Source organism: Bos javanicus, chromosome 24 (assembly GCF_032452875.1).
Source record: "Bos javanicus breed banteng chromosome 24, ARS-OSU_banteng_1.0, whole genome shotgun sequence".
NCBI lineage: Eukaryota > Metazoa > Chordata > Mammalia > Artiodactyla > Bovidae > Bos > Bos javanicus.
This window is the reverse complement of record NC_083891.1, coordinates 1,017,975-1,041,478: the sequence shown is the minus strand read 5'-3', so window position 1 is coordinate 1,041,478 and position 23,504 is coordinate 1,017,975. Positions and strand designations below refer to the sequence as shown.

At 43.0% G+C, this 23,504-nt stretch overlaps 1 protein-coding gene across 2 annotated transcripts in view; it reads left to right on the top strand.

Annotated features, from left to right (window-relative positions):
• ATP9B (ATPase phospholipid transporting 9B (putative)) overlaps positions 1–23,504 on the top strand; it is a 150,999-nt gene that overhangs the window by 64,534 nt on the left and 62,961 nt on the right. For both annotated transcript variants that reach the window (XM_061399483.1, XM_061399484.1), the window contains 3 exons: positions 1,259–1,339; positions 6,816–6,891; positions 13,088–13,164. In XM_061399483.1, the coding sequence (XP_061255467.1) occupies positions 1,259–1,339; positions 6,816–6,891; positions 13,088–13,164 (234 nt within the window). The remainder of the gene's footprint in view (positions 1–1,258; positions 1,340–6,815; positions 6,892–13,087; positions 13,165–23,504) is intronic.

The following is a 23,504-nucleotide window of genomic DNA, read 5'->3' as shown; positions in this document are numbered from 1 at the left end:
CGTCTATGGGGTTGCACAGAGTCGGATACGACTGAAGCGACTTAGCAGCAGCAGCAGCAGTTAACTGCTATGAAATTCTCATCTGGTCTCATTCTGATGTCTGGTCATGTCAGAATTAGTCTTCATTGATTAGATTCTCCTTGAATATGGATCTTGTATTCTCATTTCTTCCTGTGTCTGGACATTAGGATTGTATCTTCAACATACTGATACCTTGTAGAGACTCTGGATTCTATAATGTTCTGAAGAGTATTGAGTTTCTTGTTTGGTTTGGTTTGAACTGGTGTTGACTAGACTGAAATCGAACCCCCACCTCGTCTTCCCTGCAGTGGAGAGCCATGGGGGTCTTTTGCTCCTTTCTTCTGGCTGAGCTGGAACCTGCCTGCACGAGGGGCTCGGGACTCAGGCCGAGAGCGTGAGGCTCGCGGCGCCCAGCCTCCTGGACCTGCCCTCTGGGGCTTCACCTCCTCTGTGGAGCTTCAGCATCTATGATCTGACCTTTGTTCTTCACGCCTGGAAATCTGCGGTTTTCTGAGTGTTAGCAGCCATGAGGCAAAACAAAATAGAAAATAAAAGCAAAACTTACAAAAATGGCAGACTGTGTTGAGGGATCCTCCGGATCCCCCCAGTTTTGATGCTTTTCTCAGAGGACCCCCAGGGCTCAGCATGTGCGCCTCATTGCCTTGGTCGCTACCATGAAAGGGCCCAGAGTAGTGAGCACAGAGAACAGGCACGGGGTGGCTTCGCAGGAAGACAAGTCGGGTTCAGGAACTGGTCAGGAGGCACTCTGAATCTTCAGACTTTTCAGATAGCATTCCATAGCTCCAGCCCTTCCATCCTGCCCATTTATCTCAGGCACGGTCCAGGACAGGTCATCCCCTTTGGGGACAGTGGCTTCAGTGATTAGACTGCTGCAGGAGGTGTGTGTACAGGAGGAGTCTTGGGAAGTGGGTCAGGCTCACAGTCAAGCTCATGGTCCGTGGGGTTAGCGCCAGGTACTCCCGACTGCTTCTGACACAGCCTGCCGTGAGGTATAGCAGTCATCCTTTAAAGGCAAGAGATCCCCACACAGCTCTTGAGCTTCAAAGTGGTTTCTTTGGGTTCTCTTGCATCACAATTCATAGTACTGGCACACAACATGTAAGAAAATCACCTCTTTTGGTAAATGATATATGAAAAATATTAGTTGGTAATTGAGAACTTTCCAAGTAATTCTGTTTAATTATCATGTAATTAATTCAGATATTCTGTATTCCAGGACCTTTTTTCTATCAACGCTTATGTTTATGCTCAGAAGCCACAACTGGATATTCATAGTTTTGAAGGCACATTTACGAGGGTAAGTTAAATCTTTGTTAAATGCAAGTATATTCATTGTGTACGTTAAAAACATTATAGCAAACCTTTATTTTGAAAGTGTAATTAAATCAAGAATCAATTCAAACAAGCTCTGAACTAAAAAGTGAAGACCTGGAGAATGTTTCAGGTTCTTAAATTTTCCTATGTCAGATATTTCTTTGAGATACATTAAGTACAGTTTTTCTGTTTTTAGCATATTTACTCTTAATAAGATCCTTCTCCCTTAAAATATTATGAGTCAGTAAAATGAAGTAATTCAGCTATTCTAGTTTTTATTTTGGACAGGATGATATCCACATCATTTCTTAATTTTTACTGACTGGTTGGATGGATGTGTGTGTGTAAGTCCACATCCATTTTCTTACGTACATACATGTATTTCATTCTGCATTCTTTTCACTGGTGTTTTGGTGTAGCTTAAAGTCCCTTCTTCCCTCAGTTATTGTTAGGATTTGGTAACTTTTGGATTTAGCACCTTATACTGATGCTACAAATGATTTATAATACTTAAGGGATTTTAATATTTACAATTGTAGTTTATTTTTACTTCCTGCAATTATTTTTAAAGATTTCTGGTAGTACAACCATCTTTGTCTCACTCTTGGTCACATACAAGGGTTGGTGAACAGTTGTCATCATTTGAGGAAGCATGAAATGGCAACTCACTCCAGTAATCTTGCCTAGAAAACCCCATGGACGGAGGAGACTGGTGTCCATGGGGTCGCAAAGAGTCAGACACAACTGAGCGACTTCACTTTCACTTTCTTTCTTACTAACGGCATATTGTGTGTCGGGTAATGAGCAGAGTGGGAATGTAGACCTGAGGAGGAGGAGATGGGCATGACTCTATGACTTCATTTCCGCAAGTGCTGCCCTAAAAGTAGCTGCAGTTTATTCATGGCCTCACAGCCTCTCCAGAGTGCCCAGGCCAATGTTAAGAGCAGACAGCATCACCTGTTGCTAATATACGCAGCATAAATGTGGGAGAGTTCTGAAGACTGCATTTTCCTGTGAGTGGGGAAGAGGTCCAGATGCACCGATAGTGTCAGAGCCCAGACCCTGATTGCATCTTTTTGTTAACTTGTGTGAATTACTGCAGGCTCTTATCAATACAGTTCATTGCCTTCATTTGATGTTCTAGCAAAGTTTTTTTACTCATTATTATTATTTCACTCATTATTCACTCATAATTATTTCAAACATGAGTTTTAGATCATTTCAGATGGAAAAATCTTTGCTTTTGTGTGCATTTTTCAAAAAGGAAAGAAAAAAACCATGTTAAGTGTAACTTGTTTTGTAACTGGAGCTTAGTTTACCAAAATAACAACTGAACATTTTAAAAAGTAGTATCTGCTTATATTCCTTTTTTATAGTGTAATGGGTCAATACAAAGGAGAAAATATGTTTCTTTTGACTCAGCCTGTGTAATTTAATAAGAATCAGAGATTGATTAAGGTGTCCTGTGGCAATAGACATTGTATATGTCACTGCCCATGCAGAGTTTAAGGCACACATGCATGCTGTGATTACTATCCATTCCCTTGAAACAATGTCAGGGTTACATAAATTATGTGCTATATGGCATTTTGTGTTATATAAGTGATTCATGTTATTATTATTGATATCACTAATTTTGCTTATTGTTAAAGACATAGCTATTCTCTCTGTACTTTGGAGTTTAAAACTGTAGCCAGTTTTGAAATATTAACAGCATCTGTGGTCCTTTAACATCACATTCCCACTTAATCTTTTTATGCTGCATTTTCTACTGTAATTTCCTTTGTAAACCATAGCACACTTACCATTGTTCATGTCTTTTTCAATCAAAATACTCTCCTTTTAAAAAGCATATCCCTATTGTTTGTTAAATAGGGTGCACTATTGAGAAAACAGCTTGAAATTGTAACATTTTGCACTCTCCCCCTCAAGGCAAATTTTATCTTTTCAAACTATATAACATTAAGAGGAAGGAAACCCAGAGAGAAAGTTATTTAGAGATAATTTCTTTCCCATCATCCCAGTCTGTCTTCTGTACTATATGAGATTGGTAAAGAACTATCGTTTACAGTAATTTTCTCGATATTAGAAAAATGTTTAATGTTTAAAGTCCATCATTGTTGTTACAGAATTGAAAGCAAACTTCGTAGGCACTGTGTATTCTTCAGCACATAATGGTGTTAGAAACTGACAAAAGCACTCACGTGATTAAAGAGTTCTAGAAAAGTAATGGGAGAACCAACTTAAATTTTAAAGCTAAATTGTATAGAATTGCAGTTCAGAAAGCTTTATAACAGTGTTACATTTTCTTATGCCCCTGTCTGTCCTGGAGTTTCACACGGTGGGAATACTATACTCAAAGATACGCATGCAGTAATGGTTTTTAACTTTCCATATCAGGGGAACCATAGGGAGAGTTTGAAGCTAATACAGTTGTACCCCTTTTGTACTTTTGTGGTCAGTTGATGGCCAGCTGTGGGCAGGTGGTCTTAAGAAGTTACTAAAAGAAATGGGTGGCTTAGAGTAACAGCATGCTGCTGCCACATTATTAGTTCCATCACAAGGATTAGAAACCAGAGGAGGAGGTTCATGTTTATCTCGTCTTAGATTATTCTCTTACTGGACAGATGTGACTGCCTGTTCCATGCTAGGAGTTCACAACATCAAAATCAGTGCCATAGTTACGTTGCTCACAGTCTGAAGGGAAACTAAATATGGAAATTGCTAGATGCAGTAAAAATAATACAGAATTCACACTGGAGAGTAATTTTATATATTTGTCTTATGCCTTAAATGGTAACTGTGTGAATCAGCAATCGGCAGGGTATGTCCTAGTCCGCACGTGCTTTGCTGGGCCATGGTAAAGCACCTGCACTAGCCTACAGGTAAAGGGTGCACCATGTAGACTGTGTAGGAGGAGGCAGGAGGGTATCGCTCTTTTTCTGGCGCTCCATCAGTGTTTATCAGTGTTAAGATTCTAAGACCATCTCTGTGAATGAATCAGAAGTTGATCATTTCAGTTCAGTCAAAAATTTAAGTACGAAATAGTTACTATGGGAAGGCCACCTCCTCTCTTTCAAGAGTTGATACTAGAAGTTTTTTTGTAAGCTCTAGGATTTTCTGCATATACGATCATAACATCAACAAACAGATACTTTTACATCTTCCTTTCTAAATTGTACCTTCTATTTCTTGTACAGTTGCTCTGGCTGAAACTTTGGGTATTATATCAGTTAGTTGTGGTGAAAGCGGGCATTCTGATCTCAGAGGAAAGGTTTTAGTATTTCACTGTTTAATATGATACACATAGTGGGGTTTTCATAATGGCTTTTAATATAAGGAGGTTAGTTTGTTCAGTCGCTCAGTCGTGTCCGACTCTTTGCGACCCCATGAATCACAGAACACCAGGCCTCCCTGTCCATCACCAACTCCCGGAGTTCACTCAAACTCATGTCCATCGAGTCGGTGATGCCATCCAGCCATCTCATCCTCTGTTGTCCCCTTTTCCTCCTGCTCCCCATCCCTCCCAGCATCAGAATCTTTCCAATGAGTCAACTCTTCTCATGAGGTGGCCAAAGTACTGGAGTTTCAGCTTTAGCATCATTCCTTCTAAAGAAATCCCAGGGTTGATCTCCTTTAGAATGGACTGGTTGGATCTCCTTGCAGTCCAAAGGACTTCTATTCCTAGTTTGTTGAATGTTTTCTGTCAAGAAAGGGCGTTGAATTTTGGCAAATGCATTTTCTGCATCAATTGAGGTGATCATGTTGGGTATTTTTTCCTTCATTCTGTTATTGTGATATATTTTCTTGATTGATTTGCATGTTGAACCATCCTTGTATTTCAGGAATAAATCTCACTTGATCATGAAGTATAATCCTTTAATATGCTGCTTAATTTGGTTTTCTGATGTTTTTTGTCGGAGTTTTGTATCATTGTTCATAGAAGATATTGATGTGTAGTTTACTTTTCTAGGTATTCTCTTTGTCTGGTTTTGATATCAGGGTTGTCCTTCCTTCAATTCTATCAATTGCTTCATAACTGTCTTTCATTAGGAACATGCATGCGTGCTAAGTCACTTCATTCATGTCCGACTCTCTGCTACCCCATGGACTGTAACCAGGCAGGTTCCTATGTCCATGGGATTCTCCAGGCAAGAATACTGGAGTGGGTTGCCGTGCCCTCTCCAGGGGATCTTCCCGACCCAGGGAATGGACCTGCATTCAAATTAGTTACATCCGATGTCTCTTATGTCTCCTGCATTGGCGGGCAGGTTCTTTACCACTGCGCCACCTGGAAAGCCCCATTGGGAACATAATTGTTTTTAATTGTCATATCTTTCTGCCTTATTTAACATTTAATTAATACATACTGTCTCTTGTTATCCTTCTGTCTGCTCAAACTGCCTTGAATCCCTTTAGTGAATTTTTCATTTTGATCACCATACTTTTCAGCTCTTGAATTTCTTTTGGTTTCTGTTTGGATTTTCTGTCTTTTCATTCACATTTCTGCTTTGTTCATACTTCGTATTCTTGACATTCTCCACATCTTTGTCTTTAAACATCTTTAATAGTTTTCTTTTAAAGTCTTTGTCTAGTATATCTGCCATCAGGTCTTTTTCAGGGATAGTTCCTGTTGATTTATATTTTTCCTTTGAATGGAGCATGCTTTTCTGTTTCTTTTATGCCTTGTTACTTTTTGCTGTTCAGCAAGCATTTGAATATAATAATGTGGTAACCCTGGAAGTTAAAATCAGGGTTTGCTGGGGTTCTGTGTTTGCTTTTGTTTGTTGTTGTTTGATTGTCAGCTCAGCCTGAGGCGTAAACTTGATATCTTCTTGTGTCTTTTCTGAGCCTTTTCTTGGGCATGTGCCATTGTTTTATGTTTTTTTTCCCGTATATGCAGTTGTTTTTGAATGTCCTGGTCTTTAATATCTGGCTCCCAAAAGGGGAAAAAGAGAAAAATGGTAGGGGTTAAAAGATCACTGGTCCTTGAAATGCCCTGGAGATCACTTCTCTGGGTGGGGGAGTGGTAGCAGCAGCGGCCACCTGCCTCATTGGCTGCATCTCTGTCACCCAACGTGGCATCAGAGTACAGGTTCCTGATCCTGGAGCACAGGGTCCTTTTGTCCACTCTGGCTCCCACAGGCGGCTCCAGAAACATGTGTGGCCTCTGGAACTTGCCACCCTTCACCAGCTCCAGATTCCAAATTAGTTACATCAGATGGATTCTGTCCCTGAGGTTGTTGTCCAGGTAGGGAGTCATTCCTGGTGCTTCCTGCTCCATTGTCATCTTAGAAGCGTGTGTAAATTCCTGTCTTTTTGCCTATTTTTTCACTGCTTTTTCTCTGCTTGTTAGTTGAATGTAGCTGGTGGACTTGTTTTAACACTGTGGATATCTGAAGTATGATTAATAAAAAGTTGCTAATTTGCATTTTTCTTTCTTTTCTCTCCCTGAATAGGAAGACAGTGATCCACCTGTTCATGAAAGTCTCAGCATAGAAAATACATTGTGGGCAAGCACTGTGGTTGCATCAGGTGAGAAAGGAGTTGTGGTTTTAGTGTGAGTTCGCACGTGCAGGAGGTGCTTTATGTGTTTAGGTGACTCCAGACAAGCATGTGTCAGAGTGCTTTCATCACAGGGGGACCTCGTGGGTCCGGCCTGACAGTCTGCCTCTCAGATGAGCCCAGGCTGAGGCCCCTGTGCGGTCCTCACACTTTGAGGAGAAACTGAGCCACACGGAGGCTGCTCCTTTGTGGGGAGACAGTTCTGACTTGTCACTGTGCCTTCAAGAAGGTGGTGCAGCAGAACCAGTCTGGGGCTAGGGGGCAGCTGGTGAGTTTAGAGGGATCTTACACTGCTCATCTAACAGAGCACGAGGGGTCGATGTGGTGGGTTGTCTGTGGGGGGACGTGTTAGATGAGACAGGGGCCTGACAAGGTGGATTGGGTCAGCCCTTTAAGGGCCAGGGTCCAGGTTCTTTCACGTGAAATCGGAGTATGTTGGTATATTTTTAGGGCTTCCCCGGTGGCGCTAGCAGTGAAAATCCACCTGCCAGTGCAGGAGATATAAGAGATGTGAGTTCAGTCCCTAGGTCAGGGAAGATCCCCTGGAGGAGCAAATGGCAACGCACTCCGATATTTTTGCTAGTTGTCAGACAGGAAGGCATTTACATATGCATTTCATCAAGTGGATTTCTCTGAGAGGTGTGACACTCTAAGTGCTTCCCCCTTTCAGAAGGTGGTTGACCCTGTGGGTGGTAGCAGGAGGCGGCAGCCGGGAGTGTCAGGGTGCTAGCAGGGAGAATGCAGGACCGTCTGTCCTGGTGTCCATCACTAGTGCAGCCCCCTGCCCCGGGGCTTTGTGTGGGGTCTCTGCTCCAGACCAGTGTGTCTGCCAGAGTCCTTACGGATCCTGTCTTCAGGAGCTCATGTCAAGAAAGACAGTAAGGAAATGAGACAAAGGCAGTTCCCTGGCAGTCCAGTGGTTAGGTGGAGAAGGAAATGGCACCCCACTCCAGTACTCTTGCCTGGAAAGTCCCATGGATGGAGGAGCCTGGTAGGCTGCAGTCCATGGGGTCCCTAAGGGTTGGACACAACTGAGCGACTTCACTTTCACTTTTCACTTTCATGCATTGGAGAAGGAAATGGCAACCCACTCCAGTGTTCTTGCCTGGAGAATCCCAGGGACGGTGGAGCCTGGTGGGCTGCCGTCTATGGGGTCGCACAGAGTCGGACACAACTGAAGTGACTTAGCAGCAGCAGCAGTAGCCACTGGTTAGGACTCAGTGCTTTCACTTCTGGGCCCCAGGTTCAATCCCTGGTTGGGGAACTAAGATCTTGCAGTCTACACGGTGCAGCCAAAACAAAAGGAAAAGAAAGAAAATGAGACAAATCACCTGAGCTTTGCTGAGTGTCTCAGAAGAGTGCAGGGTGCCCTGAAAACAAAGAAGTGAATAGCTCACCTCTCAGAGTCTGGAAGCCTTCTCTGTGAAAGGTACACGTGAACTAGATTTAAAAACAGATGGATGCGCCCAAAGGAGAGGAGGCAGTGAGAGGCTGGAGCCTGACTGCTCAACACTGACCACCAGGTGGAGGCCTCATGCCAAGGGCACCGCAGGCTGAAGACAGTGGTCCAGGCCCGTGTGCCCAGCACGCGGAGCAGGGCATTCTGTGTGTGTCTGAACACATGTGTGTGCACACAGGTGACAGGCTGCTCCTGCAGGAGAACACCTGTCCCTTTAGAGAAGAGGGGAGGAAGTGTGATAGCAGACAACTCTTCAGGTATTGATTTTTTTGTCATGATGAATTTTTAGTGAAAAGAGAGAGGAAGTAAGGATTGCACATGGTGAGAGACCTCAGAGATGCCTCCTGAGTCCCAGGTGCAGGGCTGTGCTCAGATGCCACCGCTATCAGCAGGGTCACGTCCCCAGGCTGTGTGCAGCTGGGCCAGGCTTGGAGTCCAGGCCTTCACCTTCAGCACTTAGCATGTCACAGCCTATGGGAAACACCACAGCATCCACAATTAGGTACCTGGTCACAGACTTTACGTTTCCTGCATCTAGCTGTTGTGTGCTATTTTTTTTTTCATTATGTTGATATGTATTCTTATAAAGGATCAAGATTGGGTTTACTCATAAAGATATTTGAAGATTCTCTTTGTCTATAAGTCATTTCATCTTTGTTCCTGCACGTTAGACTGTTCCGACTGGTCCGCAGTCCTAGTGACTTGTGTCCTTCTCAAAGAACTGGGCTTGTGGGCCCCAGATAATTCCCTGTGCACACAGTTTCTCTCCTGACCTCACTCCCAGCCTGACCTTGGCAGGGGCTGTAGCTCCCAGTTGTGAACCGTAGGTATGTGTGTGTGCATACTACTGCAATTACTGCATAGGTAGCCCTTTCTTATTAAGGTACAGAATACAGTTGCTGGAGTGTTTTTTCTTCTGAGAGACTGTTTAGGTTGTTTAAAACCATCCATCCCAAAAGTTTAAATAAAGCACATTTAATTTTAATTTCTATTTAGGCATTTTTTAAATGCAAACTTTTTTCATGAATTTGAAATCTTTTAACACATGCTTAACTATTTAAAAGCCTTATTAATGTGAATAATTTTTATTTTATATTACTTAACTCCTATATACTGAAGTATGCTTAAAATACTTTGGACTTCCAGAAATATTATAGGAACTCTTGTCTTCTTTCACTTGATTACAAATTGAGAAGGAAAGACCAGAATTTTTAAAAATCTTATTCTTCAAAGGTTATGTGTCACTACTATACATAAAATGGATAACTAGTAAGGACCTACTGCATAGCACAGGGAATGCTACTCAGTACTCTGTAATGGCTTGTACAGGAAAAGAATCTAAAAAAGAGTAGATAAGTTTTATCTTATTATTTATCATTTTGTTTATCAATATATGTATAACAGATTCACTTTACTGTTCATTTGAAACTAACCCTAACATTGTAAATCATCTATACCCCAATAAAAATTTAAAAAGAAAAAAGTATGAATTGAATTCAAGTTGCTTCCTGGTGGAGTAAACTCAGGTCTTCCTTCCTTGTAGGAACTGAACGTCTGGGAGCAAGGACTAAAGTTGACAGACAGACACAAGGACTGAGGGCACCAGAGAGGGACACATGGACTCCCAGGGGGCTGTGTTCCTTCCCCTTGTTGGTTCAGAGAGCCAGGAACCCACCATGTTTCAGTGACAGGTGGATGTAAGCATGCAATCATAAGTGGCTGAGCCTGGAAACAAGAAAGAGTCCTCAAGAGCAGGACCGCTGGACTTGTGTGCCAGACGGGGTCCAGGCTGAGCCCCAGAGCAGGACTGCTGGGCGTGTGTGCCCAGACGGGGTCCAGGCTGAGCCCCAGAGCAGGACTGCTGGGCGTGTGTGCCCAGACGGGGTCCAGGCTGATTGTGATAAATACAGTAGTGAGAGTAAATACTTGAAAACTTATGTAAGAATTTAACGAAGTAATTTAATGTTAAGAAAATTGGGACATATATTGTCTCAAAGATTTTTATTTGTTTCTCAATAATTTATTGATATAGTATTTTACAAAACTAGTCCTCATGACCACTTAGAAATTTAAAAATAGAACCTGTACCATGTAGTTTGCAACACTCTTGCTCTGGAGAAAGTTTAGTATCAGATGTCAGACAGCAGGGGAACCCCTTCCCCTCAGGTGTCCCTAGAGACTGGACCGGAGAGCACAGACAGAAAAGCAGGATGGAGTTCGAGAGGTAGTAACTAGGGGCAGAGAACAGGTACCAGCCTGCAGCTCGTGATTCAGACTTGGGTCTTGAGGGGCGTTGTTGCTCCCCCTCACCTCCTGTGGTCTTGCTCCTCCTCTGATGTGCCCGTTGGTGGAGCCCTGACTCCGTGCAGGTCTCACCGGTCACTCTGTGTCCGCCATTGGCAGAGTGGGAGCCCACAGTCACACGGGGCTCAAGACCACAGTAAATGCAAGCCTCCTGGCTTCACCAGGGGCTTTCAATTAAAAAGGGAACAAAGGCATGCTTCTAAGAAGAAGCAGACGTGACCTCGGAGGATGTCACGCTGAGCAGGTACCTAGCATCTTCTGCTTTTCCGGGGTTCTGTGCAGGGATGGAATCAAGATTGCCAGGAGAAATATCGATAACCTCAGATATGCAGATGACACCACCCTTATGGCAGAAAGTGAGGAGGAACTAAAAAGCCTCTTGATGAAAGTGAAAGTGGAGAGTGAAAAAGTTGGCTTAAAGCTCAACATTCAGAAAACCAAGATCATGGCATCTGGTGCCATCACTTCATGGGAAATAGATGGGGAAACAGTGGAAACAGTGTCAGACTTTATTTTTCTGGGCTCCAAAATCACTACAGATGGTGACTGCAGCCATGAAATTAACTTACTCCTTGGAAGGAAAATTATGACCAACCTAGATAGCATATTCAAAAGCAGAGACATTACTTTGTCAACAAAGGTCCGTCTAATCAAGGCTATGGTTTTTCCTGTGGTCATATATGGATGTTAGAGTTGGACTGTGAAGAAAGCTGAGTGCTGAAGAATTGATGCTTTTGAACTGTGGTGTTGGAGAAGCCTCTTGAGAGTCCCTTGGACTGCAAGGAGATCCAACCAGTCCATTCTGAAGGAGATCAGCCCTGGGATTTCTTTGGAAGGAATGATGCTAAAGCTGAAACTCCAGTACTTTGGCCACCTCATGCAAAGAGTTGACTCATTGGAAAAGACTCTGATGCTGGGGGGGATTGGGGGCAGGAGGAGAAGGGGACGACAGAGGATGAGATGGCTGGATGGCATCACTGACTCGATGGACGTGAGTCTGAGTGAACTCCAGGAGTTGGTGATGGACAGGGAGGCCTGGCGTGCTGCGATTCATGGGGTCGCAAAGAGTCGGACACGACTGACGACTGATCTGATCTGATCTGATCTGTGGAGGGATGAGTGACAGCAGCTGTCCTGCTCCCGTGGACCCAAGATCGCCATGGCCACATCTGCCCCACAGGTCCTGCCTCAGCGCCCCATATTCCACACTCCACAGTAAAGAGACAGCGGAGGCTCATATAATTACATGGTTAGTTGTGCACTGGTTGACTTCAGTCAGTAGTACAGGCATTGTCTTTCTCACCTCAATTATATTTCTCACCTTCAAATTTTGTGAAAGTTACGAATATAAATTACTCATAGCAGCAGTTCACAAAACAGACTTCCATGTTTTTGTTTTTAGGTATTTTCACTTTTTTATTTGGCTGCCTCAGGCCTTAATTTCGGCCCACAGGATTTTGCTTGCATTTTGGGGAAGATCCCCTGGAGAAGGGAAAGGCTGTCCACTCCGGTATTCTGGCCTGGAGAATTCCATGGCCCGTAGGGTCAGAGTCGGACACGACTGAGTGACTTTCACTCATGCTCTGTGATTGCCCTGCAGCGTGTGAGATCTTAGTTCCCCAAGCAGGGACCAAACCTGTGTCCCCTGCACTGCAAGGCGGATTCTCAACCACCAGACCACCAGGGACATCCCCATGGCTTTTAAGTTGATATTTCAGAAATGAGTACCTCTGATCTGAGCCTTTGTAATCTATAGGTCATTCTTGGGGTATTTTATTATTCTTTTATCTTAAGTTTGATAGAGCACAAAGTTAACAATTTCTTTCTGACATGTATGATTAGAAAACCAAACTTTCAGGAGATGTGAGTAAAAGAGACACAAATTCCAAAGCAAATACTGTCTTTATAGTATTTCTCTTACTGTTTTCATTGTCTGCGTGCTGAAATGTCCATAGAAGTTTCTTGTACCTGGTTGTCCTGAATCTTTACAGTGGAAAGATGCTCTCAGATACCTGTTCAGCAGAAATGGCTCACCTGGTACTGTGTTGTTTGTGGTCACAAGTTTGATCAGTTTAATGTAGGCTCTCTCAATGTAACTCCAGTGTTCAAGTTACCATTTTAGTAGGCATTAGTGAACGAACAACTTCTGTTGTCACACTTTCTGTTGTTACCAAGAGAATATTAGTGCATTTCATTGTGTGAGACATCAGTTGAGTTTTTCAAAGCCTGTTTTTAAAGTTAAGATTAGATTTTATGAGCTACCAAAATTAAATACACTATTAGATAAATATGTATAGAATCAAATGGTACATTAATATTTTCAATCAAAATGATTAAATTGGAGGTGTTACCTCTGTGCTTACATTTAAGTTTCTCTGTAAGGGCCACTTTTGTGTTTTGCAGGTACTGTAATAGGTGTGGTCATCTATACTGGAAAAGAGACTAGAAGTGTCATGAACACATCAAATCCAAAAAACAAGGTAGGTTAGGTGGAGCACTGACTGCTTTAGTGAGCGGCCTCCACTTTCCCTGGGAGAGGACAGGCTCCGGGCAGCTCGGTCGTGTTAGCTTCATGCATGTCACAGGAGCAGGGCTTCCTGTGTCGGTGATCTGGGACGTGGATTCTCTGTGTAACAGCAAGCTTGTCTGGAAGAATTTTCAGAACTATTTTTCTTTGCTTAATCAGAGTTTTATATGTCTCTTAAATTTTCATTGTTGTATATATAATTTGCCCATAATTTAACAGTTAATTATGGGTCTTTTAATTTCTCCTCAATCTATTTATTTTATAATTTGCACTCTATTTTTATGTTGATGGTTCACTTTTAAAATGAATCTGTATTAATGTTTTTATGGTATTTAACTTGATAGTGTATTGTTAAGGTAATTTTAAATTATTTCCATTTCAGAAGAAGCATGTTGAAAACTAGATTTTAGTTTTAAAGACTGCTAGATTATATTTCTAAAATTATATTCCTAAAATTATATTCCTATTATAGTCCTAAAATTGTTATTTATGTAGTCATTGTGTATCTAAGTTAAATCATAACAAAAAGTCTAAATTCTTAGTAGTTAGTAAGTAACATGTTTTGTATCAAGTCATAATATATGCTAATATCTGCTGAATGAGAAGCTCTTTCTTACTGCATTTTACTCATTTTTCTTTGAAATATAATTTGTGTGTATCTGAGTAGAACAAAAAGTCCTCTCATGGAGCCGTGCCTGCTATGTGAGTAATTAATAGAAGAGCTTGTCTTCTGTAGGAAATTTTTTAACCAAGCAATAGAAATGAAATCATTATTTGAGAAGATACCTTTTAGGACAGGATGTGTCTCATTTTTTCAGCTAAATAGTATTTTAAAAAATGTTAACCCTTCAGAGGCTAGCAAAGCATCCCTGTTTCTCTGAATGGTTGGGCCATTTGCAGGGCCGCTTTCTGGTGATGACTGAGAGCAGTAGTCACCAGTGAGGTTGATGGCGCTCATGTCTCTGTGTCTGTTAGGGCTCCAGGTGTCTGCCTGGCGCATGTTTAGAGAAGTCAAAGAAAAAGGTTGTGCTACTGTTGTTTTAGTAGAAATTCTGATTTTGATAATGGGGAGAAATAAATCTCATTGATTTATATAAACCAAGTTTTACAAACTTTGCCTTAATTTGAGCAAATCAGATATATGTCAATAATTCTGCAATAGAGTTAAATTATTTAAAAATAAGTTATTATACTAATGACAAGAGTTAGCATCACATACATAGTTAATGTGTGTTTTCCAGCAAGTATGGTGTTTTTCTTTTCTTCAGTAGGCGAAACTAGGGTGTCTAATAATGCATGTATGATTTCTAGGGTCTTTTCCTCAGTCATTTTACTTTAACACTTATGATGCTATTTGAGGATAAATTTAGTTGTAAATATTAACTTTAAAGTCCTGAACCTCTTTAATCCAGCTTTTTAGTTCCCCCTTAGCCTCAGTGCAGCTCACCTCTGCCACTCTCACTGTCTGCCCACGGTCACTTCTTTTCTCAGGTCACCTTTGGTGTTGGCTCAGTGAGCTGTTCCTTGCGTGCCAGTGACCTTTCCTGGGTTTAGGATGCAGTTAAGAACTCTGACCCTGGAAGCCTGGGCTAGGCTCTGGATGTTGCCACTGACCAGCTGTTTGCTTCCAGGCACTCGGCAGATGTTGCCTCTCCTTATTAGCTTTCTACGAGGTGAAATGTTAAATCGAAATGAGTGCCCAAGCCCCACTGCCAGTCAGGACACACCCCCAACAGCTCCAGCCCTGTCAGGCCTCGTGTCTGCCTTCCCCCCTCCTCTGCTCCTCCTCTCCTCCTCCTCCTGGTTTTAGACAGCCTTCTCAGTGTCCTTGGGTTAGGAAAAGCATCTTGATTCTGCAGGATTGCACTCGGACCCTTGCTCAGGCACTTGTCGGCCTCACACAGGGAGCGGACTTGTCCCTTCTGTGGCCGCACCTTCCTGGGGCTTGGCCAGCGTTTGCTGCAGTCCTTCTGGTGGGAGGCCCTCGTGATGCTCCCAGCTGATCACAGGCTGTGCGTGTGGTGTCGGGAGCCTGCACAGTGGCCCCCAAGCAGACAGAGCCAGCGGGCCGCAGAGCAGGACCTGCCTTGTCCGCATGGGGCTGCTTCTCCTGAAAGACACTCTGGGTGGTGGAGCACCAGCTTGACATGGAAACAGTCTTATAAATCAAGGAATCATCTTAGGAGAGAAATAAAATCTCCCAATGTGCATAGGTCATTAAATCTTTCTAAGTGTTAAATGCTAGATTTATAAGAATAAAAATCAGGAAAATGTTACAAGCATGCTACAGTGAGCAAAAGTAGCTGATGCTATTTATTTAGGGTGAGTTGATGTGTGTCGAATGAAAAGAATGTGTAGTGTTTGAGTCTTAAACAGAGAAGGGAAGAAATGTTCAGTATTTGTAAGACATTATTATCTGCAAACTGCATCTCAGTAGCTTCCTAAACCAGCTTATTTCTGGATTTCACAGAAACCTAGTGGAAACAAAAACTAACCTTTAAAATGCTTTGACTTTCATCGGACTTCTTCAGGGAAGCCACACTGTTCTTAACCATCCACTCTGAGAGCTGCCCTGTGAGTGAGTGTCTGTGGGGACATTGAGGGACGGAGTGTCAAGTGGAAGACGTTTCCTCTCTGCTTGTGTACACGTCTGACGCATGGGCAGGTGCTCTGCTCAGCGTGGCCCCTCATGGGCCTGTCCTGGAAACACACCTCGGTGACCTTGGGGATAAAAAGCTGGCATGGCAGGTCGCACACTGCGTCCTGTCCGGCTGGTCAGCAGTGCAGCCGTGTTCCCTTGGCCCGAGCACGGGAGTGACCGGGGCCCTGCGGCCTGCCCCAGCCTTGGGAGAGGGAGAATTGGGGATGTTTAATGCCGTGCACTGCTGCCCACCCACAGTGTGGTTACAGCGAGCTTCCAGGCCTTTCACACAGAGCTGGAAAGAGAAGTGAGGAACCTCATAGAGCCTATAGGTGCCGGTCGTGAAGGGCTGAGGCGGAGGAGAGGGGAGAGGAAGGCGTTTCTGGAGCTGGGCAGGCCACGGCAGGTCGGTGCCATGGACGCCCTGGGGATGAGAAGCTGAAGGGCCGGCAGGCGAAGGAGTGGAGAGTGAACATCCTGCACAGACCCCTGTGGGTGCGGGGCGGCCGGAAGCACTCGGCCGAGGGGGAGCGGGAAAGACAGGGCAGGCTTCTAGGCAGGGCCCAAAGCACCGGAGGAGCCGTGGGGGTGAAAGCTAACCGGTGCCTCCGTGGGGAAAAGATTGTGTTGATTTTGTTTCTGGTGAGAAAATATCACAAGACTATTGATGCTTCCAATAAAAGAAGAGACAGTCTTAGTTTACACAGAGGAAAAATATGTTTTGGAAGAGTTTTGTAGGCATCTGATTAATAATTTAAATATACAAACAGAATTTCTTAATGAGAAATTATATACTGTAATATGGAGAACAGTTACCATCTAAAATATGGCCTGGCTTCTTTGATTTTGTAAAAAATATTTACACTCACAGACACAGAAAACAAAGTTATGGTTACAAAAGGGGAATGAGGGGGGTGAGGGATAAAAGAGGAGGTTGGGATTAACATACACACACCACTATATGTCACCAACAGGGACCTACCAGATAGCACAGGGAACTCCATTCAATATTGTATAAGAACCTTACTTTGTAAGAACCCGAAAAAGACTACATATATAGATCTATAACTGAATCACTGTGCTGAAGACCTAGCCTAACACAGCACAGTAAGTCAGCTGTACCTCAGTAAAAAATAATAAAAATCAAAACAAAGATTCACAGTCATCAACTAATCAGCCAGTATTTCCCCGATCTCCCCCCCGCCCATTACTCCATATGTTATTTGTTTCCTACCTCCATTATTGTGAATACAGAAGGCTCATGTAAATTTTTAACTGCTCTGAGTTCCTAGGATGAAAACCACTGCAGTTAAAGCACTGTTAGTGGAAAGTTAGTGATGATAATTGATGTAGTGAAATTGATGCACAACAGGATAAGAGTACGAGACTAAAAGCACTGAGATTATTGCTCAACCATTCAGGTCCCTAAATTACTGAACCCCAGCTGCATCTTAGAGCTCTGGTGGAGCCAGTAGCGAGTATGTGGTCTTCTCAAGCTGATGGTCAAGAGCCCCAGAGCAGAAGTGGAGAATGGTCTGGTCCACAGTTTTAGGTTGTCAGGTGGGAGCACCTGAGGAATAGAGGGGTGACAGCTTCCCATATCAGAGACAGTAGCTGCCCACCGACCCCAGCAGGCAGCGAGGTCAGTGCCCTGCGGCCCTGTGGGTTATGGCCCTGTACATCATCACTCTCAGTACCCACGCCCACTCACAGGGCCCTCCTTCCAGGCTTCTGCACACGGCACAGGTGTCCATCTTTGGGGAGCCCTGAGTCCTCTGGCAGTACCCCAGGCACTCTCTGCAGCCCTCGGAGTGTGAGGATCACTGCCCCTTTGAGGATACGCTTCTTCTGGACCACCCTGTGTGCTGTGTAAAATACCCTCCAAGACGCATGTTAGATCGTTTGACTGTTTAGTACTGGTTATTTCATAAACTATACTTTAAAAGTTACGTACTCAGCTAGCGTCCAAAGCCTTGTGGGAGCCACTCTCCTTTTTGTCTTCATCTTGTCCGTTTTGTTCTCCAGCTGCTTTTTTAAAGACAACTTCAGACAGCAAAGGAGGAGAGGAGTGCAGTCACCAATGGACCTGAACTAGGTTTCACACAGGTGCCCACTGGGTTCTTCGCTCTGTGGCGGCAGATATCATGGGGTTTTATCCCAAGGGTGTCCTTTTATACAGCAGGGAGCCTCGCACCTTCCGGGGCTCAGCCTCCTGCCTTACTGGCCCTGGGTTGGTGACATCAGCTTCCCATCCAGGGACTGATCCGGCTGAAGTCCCCCCGACCCCCAGACTTCCCCAGCCCAAACCTCTGGGGTCTCTGACACACACCAGAGACGGAGAGCCACTGCCCCGAGTGGATACCACAGTCAGATAAGTGAGGATCCTGCGTAGATTTATCGGCTGTAACTGAATTCCATGACTCGCAGACATCCGGCTTAAATTCATCCTTCTAGAATGGCCTTGAAATTGGTTCTATAAATCCAACTTGATAATTTTATAATCAGAAATACTGTTTTACCCTTATTGCAGGAGCTTATTAAAATACTGTTTAAAATGCAGCATGTTTTATTCAGACGTGGGGATTAAGAATAAATCCTAAAATGTAATTAAGAGTGGAGGAAAGTTCTAAAAGAGAAATTGTTAGAGCTCCTTCTCAGAGTCAGAATGTTCCCCTTGTAGTGCTTATTGAGGCAAATGAGAAGCAGGGATTGGTGTCCACACAAAACTCAAAAATTCTGTTTTAAAACTTGGAACAAATCAAAAGATTATGTTATAAAGCAGTTACTTTTACAGTAATATTTGATGAAATTTTAAATTATAAGGAATACAATTAGAGTAATGGACTGTTTTATAAAGCCCAGCTTGAGATATATTTAATAAGATACTCTACATTTACGAGGAAAAAATTCTTGCAGGAGGTTAAGAAAAATCAGTTGTGACAGGTTGCCATTTTCACGCCATTCATAATAATAAGTTGCTCAGAGCAAGAACAGAAGGATGAAATGATAATACAGATTGCTTCCAGCAGTTATTATAATCCCTTGGGCATATTGATTTGTGTTTCTAATAAAAAGATGCTTTCAAACGTCTCATTGACAGACAGACAGGTGATATGTGCCATTATGTGAATTAGAGCCTCTTCTTTTATCTGAATGGTTGTAAAGGCATTTGAGATAATAGAGCCCAAATAGGATCAGCCATGGTATACTTTGCAAGTTGAAATATCAAAGACTGTTTTGAGACTAGCTCTTTTATTTTTAAAAGGGCAGTTTATTAATATTTTAAAAGTTGTGTTTTATATTACAATTTTACAGTAGAAAGACATTACTCTTCTTGTGGTTGTATACAATCACCGCACCCCTTAATTGTTTTAATAGTTGCCTTCTTGAGTAATAAAATATTTTTGGATTTAAATACTTGTTTAAAAATGGGATCATGTGGTTCACAAAAGAGCTACATGTTGTGGAATATGGTATTACAGTCAATCCACAGAGATAGAAAGGCTTTGGGAGTGCTTTTTTTGGATAACTGTTATTAATATTAACAAATCATAGTGTTTCGAAGCCTCATCAGGAGAAGATTAACTCGAGAAACAAACCTCCAATAAAGTAATTCAGTGGCACGTAGACAAGACCCCTGGTGGCCCTCAGAGCTGTGACAGCACACACCGCCTCGCTGCACTTGCTCAGCCGCGCACTCGGATATTACAGCTGCTCACAATTAAAAGTTGTGTTTCTTCATCAGCAGTGTGAATATAAATAAACTTATAATTTCAGGAAAGCAATACAGAGGCAATATGCTGAATGAAGAAGCAGTCCTAATGATAACCTCTGAGACATGATGCTCTATCAGAGTGTACAGCAAACATCTCAACCGGAAAACTTGGATTCAGGCCCTAGTTCCTTTTAAATATGAATTTGATTGTAAGGCAGGTGTTCTGAATAGGAAACAGCATATTTGTTATTTAAAGTAAATACTTTGTACCGCTAAAAAGACAAGTTTTTACGTAAATTTCTGAATGAGGTCTTACTCGTCATTTGTTGTGTATAAAGTAAGTAGTAATTGATAGTATGTCAAGACCTTGATGCTGGGAAAGATTGAGGGCGGGAGGAAAAGAGAGCAACAGAGGATGAGATGATTGGATGGCATTGTCGACTCAATGGACATGAGTTTGAGCAAACTCCGGGAAATATGGCAAAACAGAGAAGCCTGGCGTGTACAGTCCATGGGGTCACAGAGTCGGACACGACTGAGTGACTAAACAACAACAACAACATCATTTCTGAACTAAATTCCCTATAATCAGTTTCTTAACAGAGAAGTACAATTTATTCAGGAAACAGATAAGTGTTTTCATAAGTGCCTTTGTATTTTGAAATCCTTGATTCCTTGTCCTGGGGCCATGAAAACTGTTAGAAATAAGTGGGACTTGTGATGACTGCTTTATCATGACATTTCCATCTTAATTTATATAAGCTCGCAAAACTTACTCCCAGGAGCATTTCTGATGAAGGCCTTTCAGTGTGGGTGAGAAATACAGTCTGAAAGATGTAGTGAGATGAAAAATGAGCAACTTGGAAAACTTCTGGATGAAACCAGAGTGGATGGATGACTGTGTCGTGAATGAAGAGAGCAGAGGAAGACAAGGTTTTCCTGTTTTCAGATTCTCACGGTACATTTCACCTTCCCAGGAGGGCTGGCAGCCCCAGGACCATGGTGGGTACCTGGGGTGTAGTGCCCTAGGTTGTTATGCAGAGGGGGTCCCTTCATGGTCACCATGAAGAGAAACGGGTCATGAGCCGCGTGGGTTCAGAAGCAGACTAGGTTGGGGAAGATTCGAAGCCAGGGGTCAGTTGGAAGAGAAGGGAAGTCACTTGGTTTGCTTGCTGTGTGGGAAGGCAGGGGGGATGGGCAGGACCCTTCGGCCCCCACCATGCTTCCTGCTTCTTGAGAGAGAAGCTAGCCAGGGGAAGGCTTGGCTGCCCCCCGGCAGGGTGTGCGGGGTGCCTGTCCTTGGGGCTGTCGTAGGTAAGGACCCCAGCGGGGGCGTGGAGGCCGAGTTCCAGCCCAGCCTCTCCCCGTGCCTACTGGCTGCGTGTGTGGGAGCGCCCGGCCCTCTGCCACCCCTGGTCCCTGGCGACGGTGGTCTGGTGCCCACTCCAGAGGCAGCCCCGGGCTCTGTGCCGCCTCATCCTGGTACCGCTGCTGTCTTAGCCTCTTGCACGGTGCCCACCCGTGTACTGAATGGTCACGGTACTTAGCAGTGGTTCACGGTTTTCCCCTCCATAGTTACATTTTTCTGACCAATAATTTAAAAATAAGTGTATTCCTCAGAAACACATCTGGTTTCAACTTAATTGTCTTTTCACACGCCTAAAAATGTATTCTGGATATCATTTTTAAAAGAAACTCCAGTATGTTGACATTAGAGTAGCTACTGTACCCAACTTTCTTTTTTACAACCGCATTAACTGAGCATGTATATGATACATTTAACATGAAGTTAAATAGCTTTCTTTTCCCCTACGTAATAAGCATTTTCATCTAGTAATTTCCTTTTGCAAAACTTTAAAATATATCATGTGAGTTTGACTTTTCCCACTGTAATAAGCTGCTAACTGCTTAAGGTTTCTTTTTGAGGGACAGTTATTCACATCAAACATTTCTGAAAGGCTTGGGTTTTTTTATGTTTGTTTATTTTTTTTAATTTTATTGAAATTGAGTTGATTTACAATGTTGTGTTAGTTCCCCCTGTACAGCAAAGTGACTCAGTTATATATATACATACATCACTCTTTCAGATTCTTTTCCCTTGTAGGGCATCACGGAGTATTGAGAAGAGTTCCCTGTGTACAGTAGGTCCTTTTTAGTTATCTATTGGCACCCCACTCCAGTACTCTTGCCTGGAAAATCCCATGGACGGAGGAGCCTGGTAGGCTGCGGTCCATGGGGTTGCGAAGAGTCGGACACGACTGAGCGACTTCACTTTCACTTTTCACTTTCATGCATTGGAGAAGGAAATGGCAACCCACTCCAGTGTTCTTGCCTGGAGAATCCCAGGGACGGGGGAGCCTGGTGGGCTGCCGTCTGTGGGGTCGCAGAGTCGGACACGACTGAAGTGACTTAGCAGCAGCAGCGTGTATGTGTTAGTCCCAATTTCCCAGTTTATCCGTCCCCTGACTGCCTCCTTGGTAACCATAAGTTTGTTTTCTACACCTGTGACTCTGTTTCTGTTTTGTAAATAAGTTCATTTGTACCATTTTTAGATTCTACGTATAAGCAGTATAATATATTTGTCTTTCTCTGACTTACTTTGCTCAACGTGGCTTCTTCTTAAACTGCTTAATACCATCAAAATCAAAAATTTTTTTGAGGCATTGAAGTCAGAAGGAAATTTTTTGAGCCCTATTATTTGAACCCAATTAGAATATAAAACTTCTATGAGATAAATGACCACATGTAATAATTGTTAGTTTATCAGTAGGATAAATTAATTATAATGTAAATTGTAATTGGTGTGCCAGTGTATTTCTTAGTAATATTTTCAAGAGACAATAGGATAACGAGCCCAAAATGTACTAGTGAAGGTTAATTAGTCCTCTCCACCAGTGAACAGTGCCTTCTGTAGAAAGCTTCAGTAAAATATACTAGTTGAAATACTTGCTTATTAATACTTTAAATTTTGGTCTGGTGGTGACATCTTGGGAAGACCTCTGGATGGGCCTCGGCAGTGCCCTTCCAGGTCTGTCCCTCCCGGCGTGCCCCTACCTACTAGGTTCGCTTCTGCATCGCGATGCTGCTGGGTTGAGAGCATTAAACGGAGAGGAGATACAAAAGGAATTTGGTCCGATGGGGGTGCTCACAATCTGTTGGGTGCTTCTTCTGACTAGCTTCATCCTGTTAGTTAACAGTGCTGGGTACTATTTGAGCTGCCTTAGTTCAGCTTAGTTAATGAGGATGGGTTAGTTAGTTCTGTAGACTGGAGAGTGGGCTCATTAGAATTTATGCTACGAGACTCGAAAGACCAGAGTCCATGTGCTGAAGACTCAGTGCATGTTTGTGAAGTCATTTCATTTCTGGAGGAGGAAAGAGCGCTGGAAATAATCTGCTCTGACCAGGAGAGGCCAGAGAGGCAGCTGTAATGAGATGCTGATGGGGCCGCAGAGGAGCAGGTTCCACTGGGGGGCACCTGAAGCTCTTTTGTTTCCCTTGAAATGTTGACATTTCTGAGCAAGCCAGCGAAATCCCGTTACAGACAGAACTGCACCTAAGCAATCTTTTTTGATTATTCTTAGTTTTTGAAGCTGATTTAATTTACAAAATTTTATACTTTCAAAACAGATAAAGCAGAGGAATCATTTACATTAAAAGTTATGAATTTATGAAAAGGTGGCACCTAACACTCTAAAAGGATTTAAAATTCTTTTTTGTGTGTGTGTGTGAGGGAAAAAGGGAGGATTTATCACTTGCAGCAAGTAGGGAGAACACTGGGGATCTTTCACAAAGCACGGTCTCAGATTGAAAATTCTCAATGTCCTTTAACACACAGTCTTTGTGTGTTTTATGCAGTGGCACAACAAAAAATGTTTGTTCCTAGAACTTTGAAAATGCACTTACTGCCCAAGTAGGTAAACACTTAATAAATGACTAC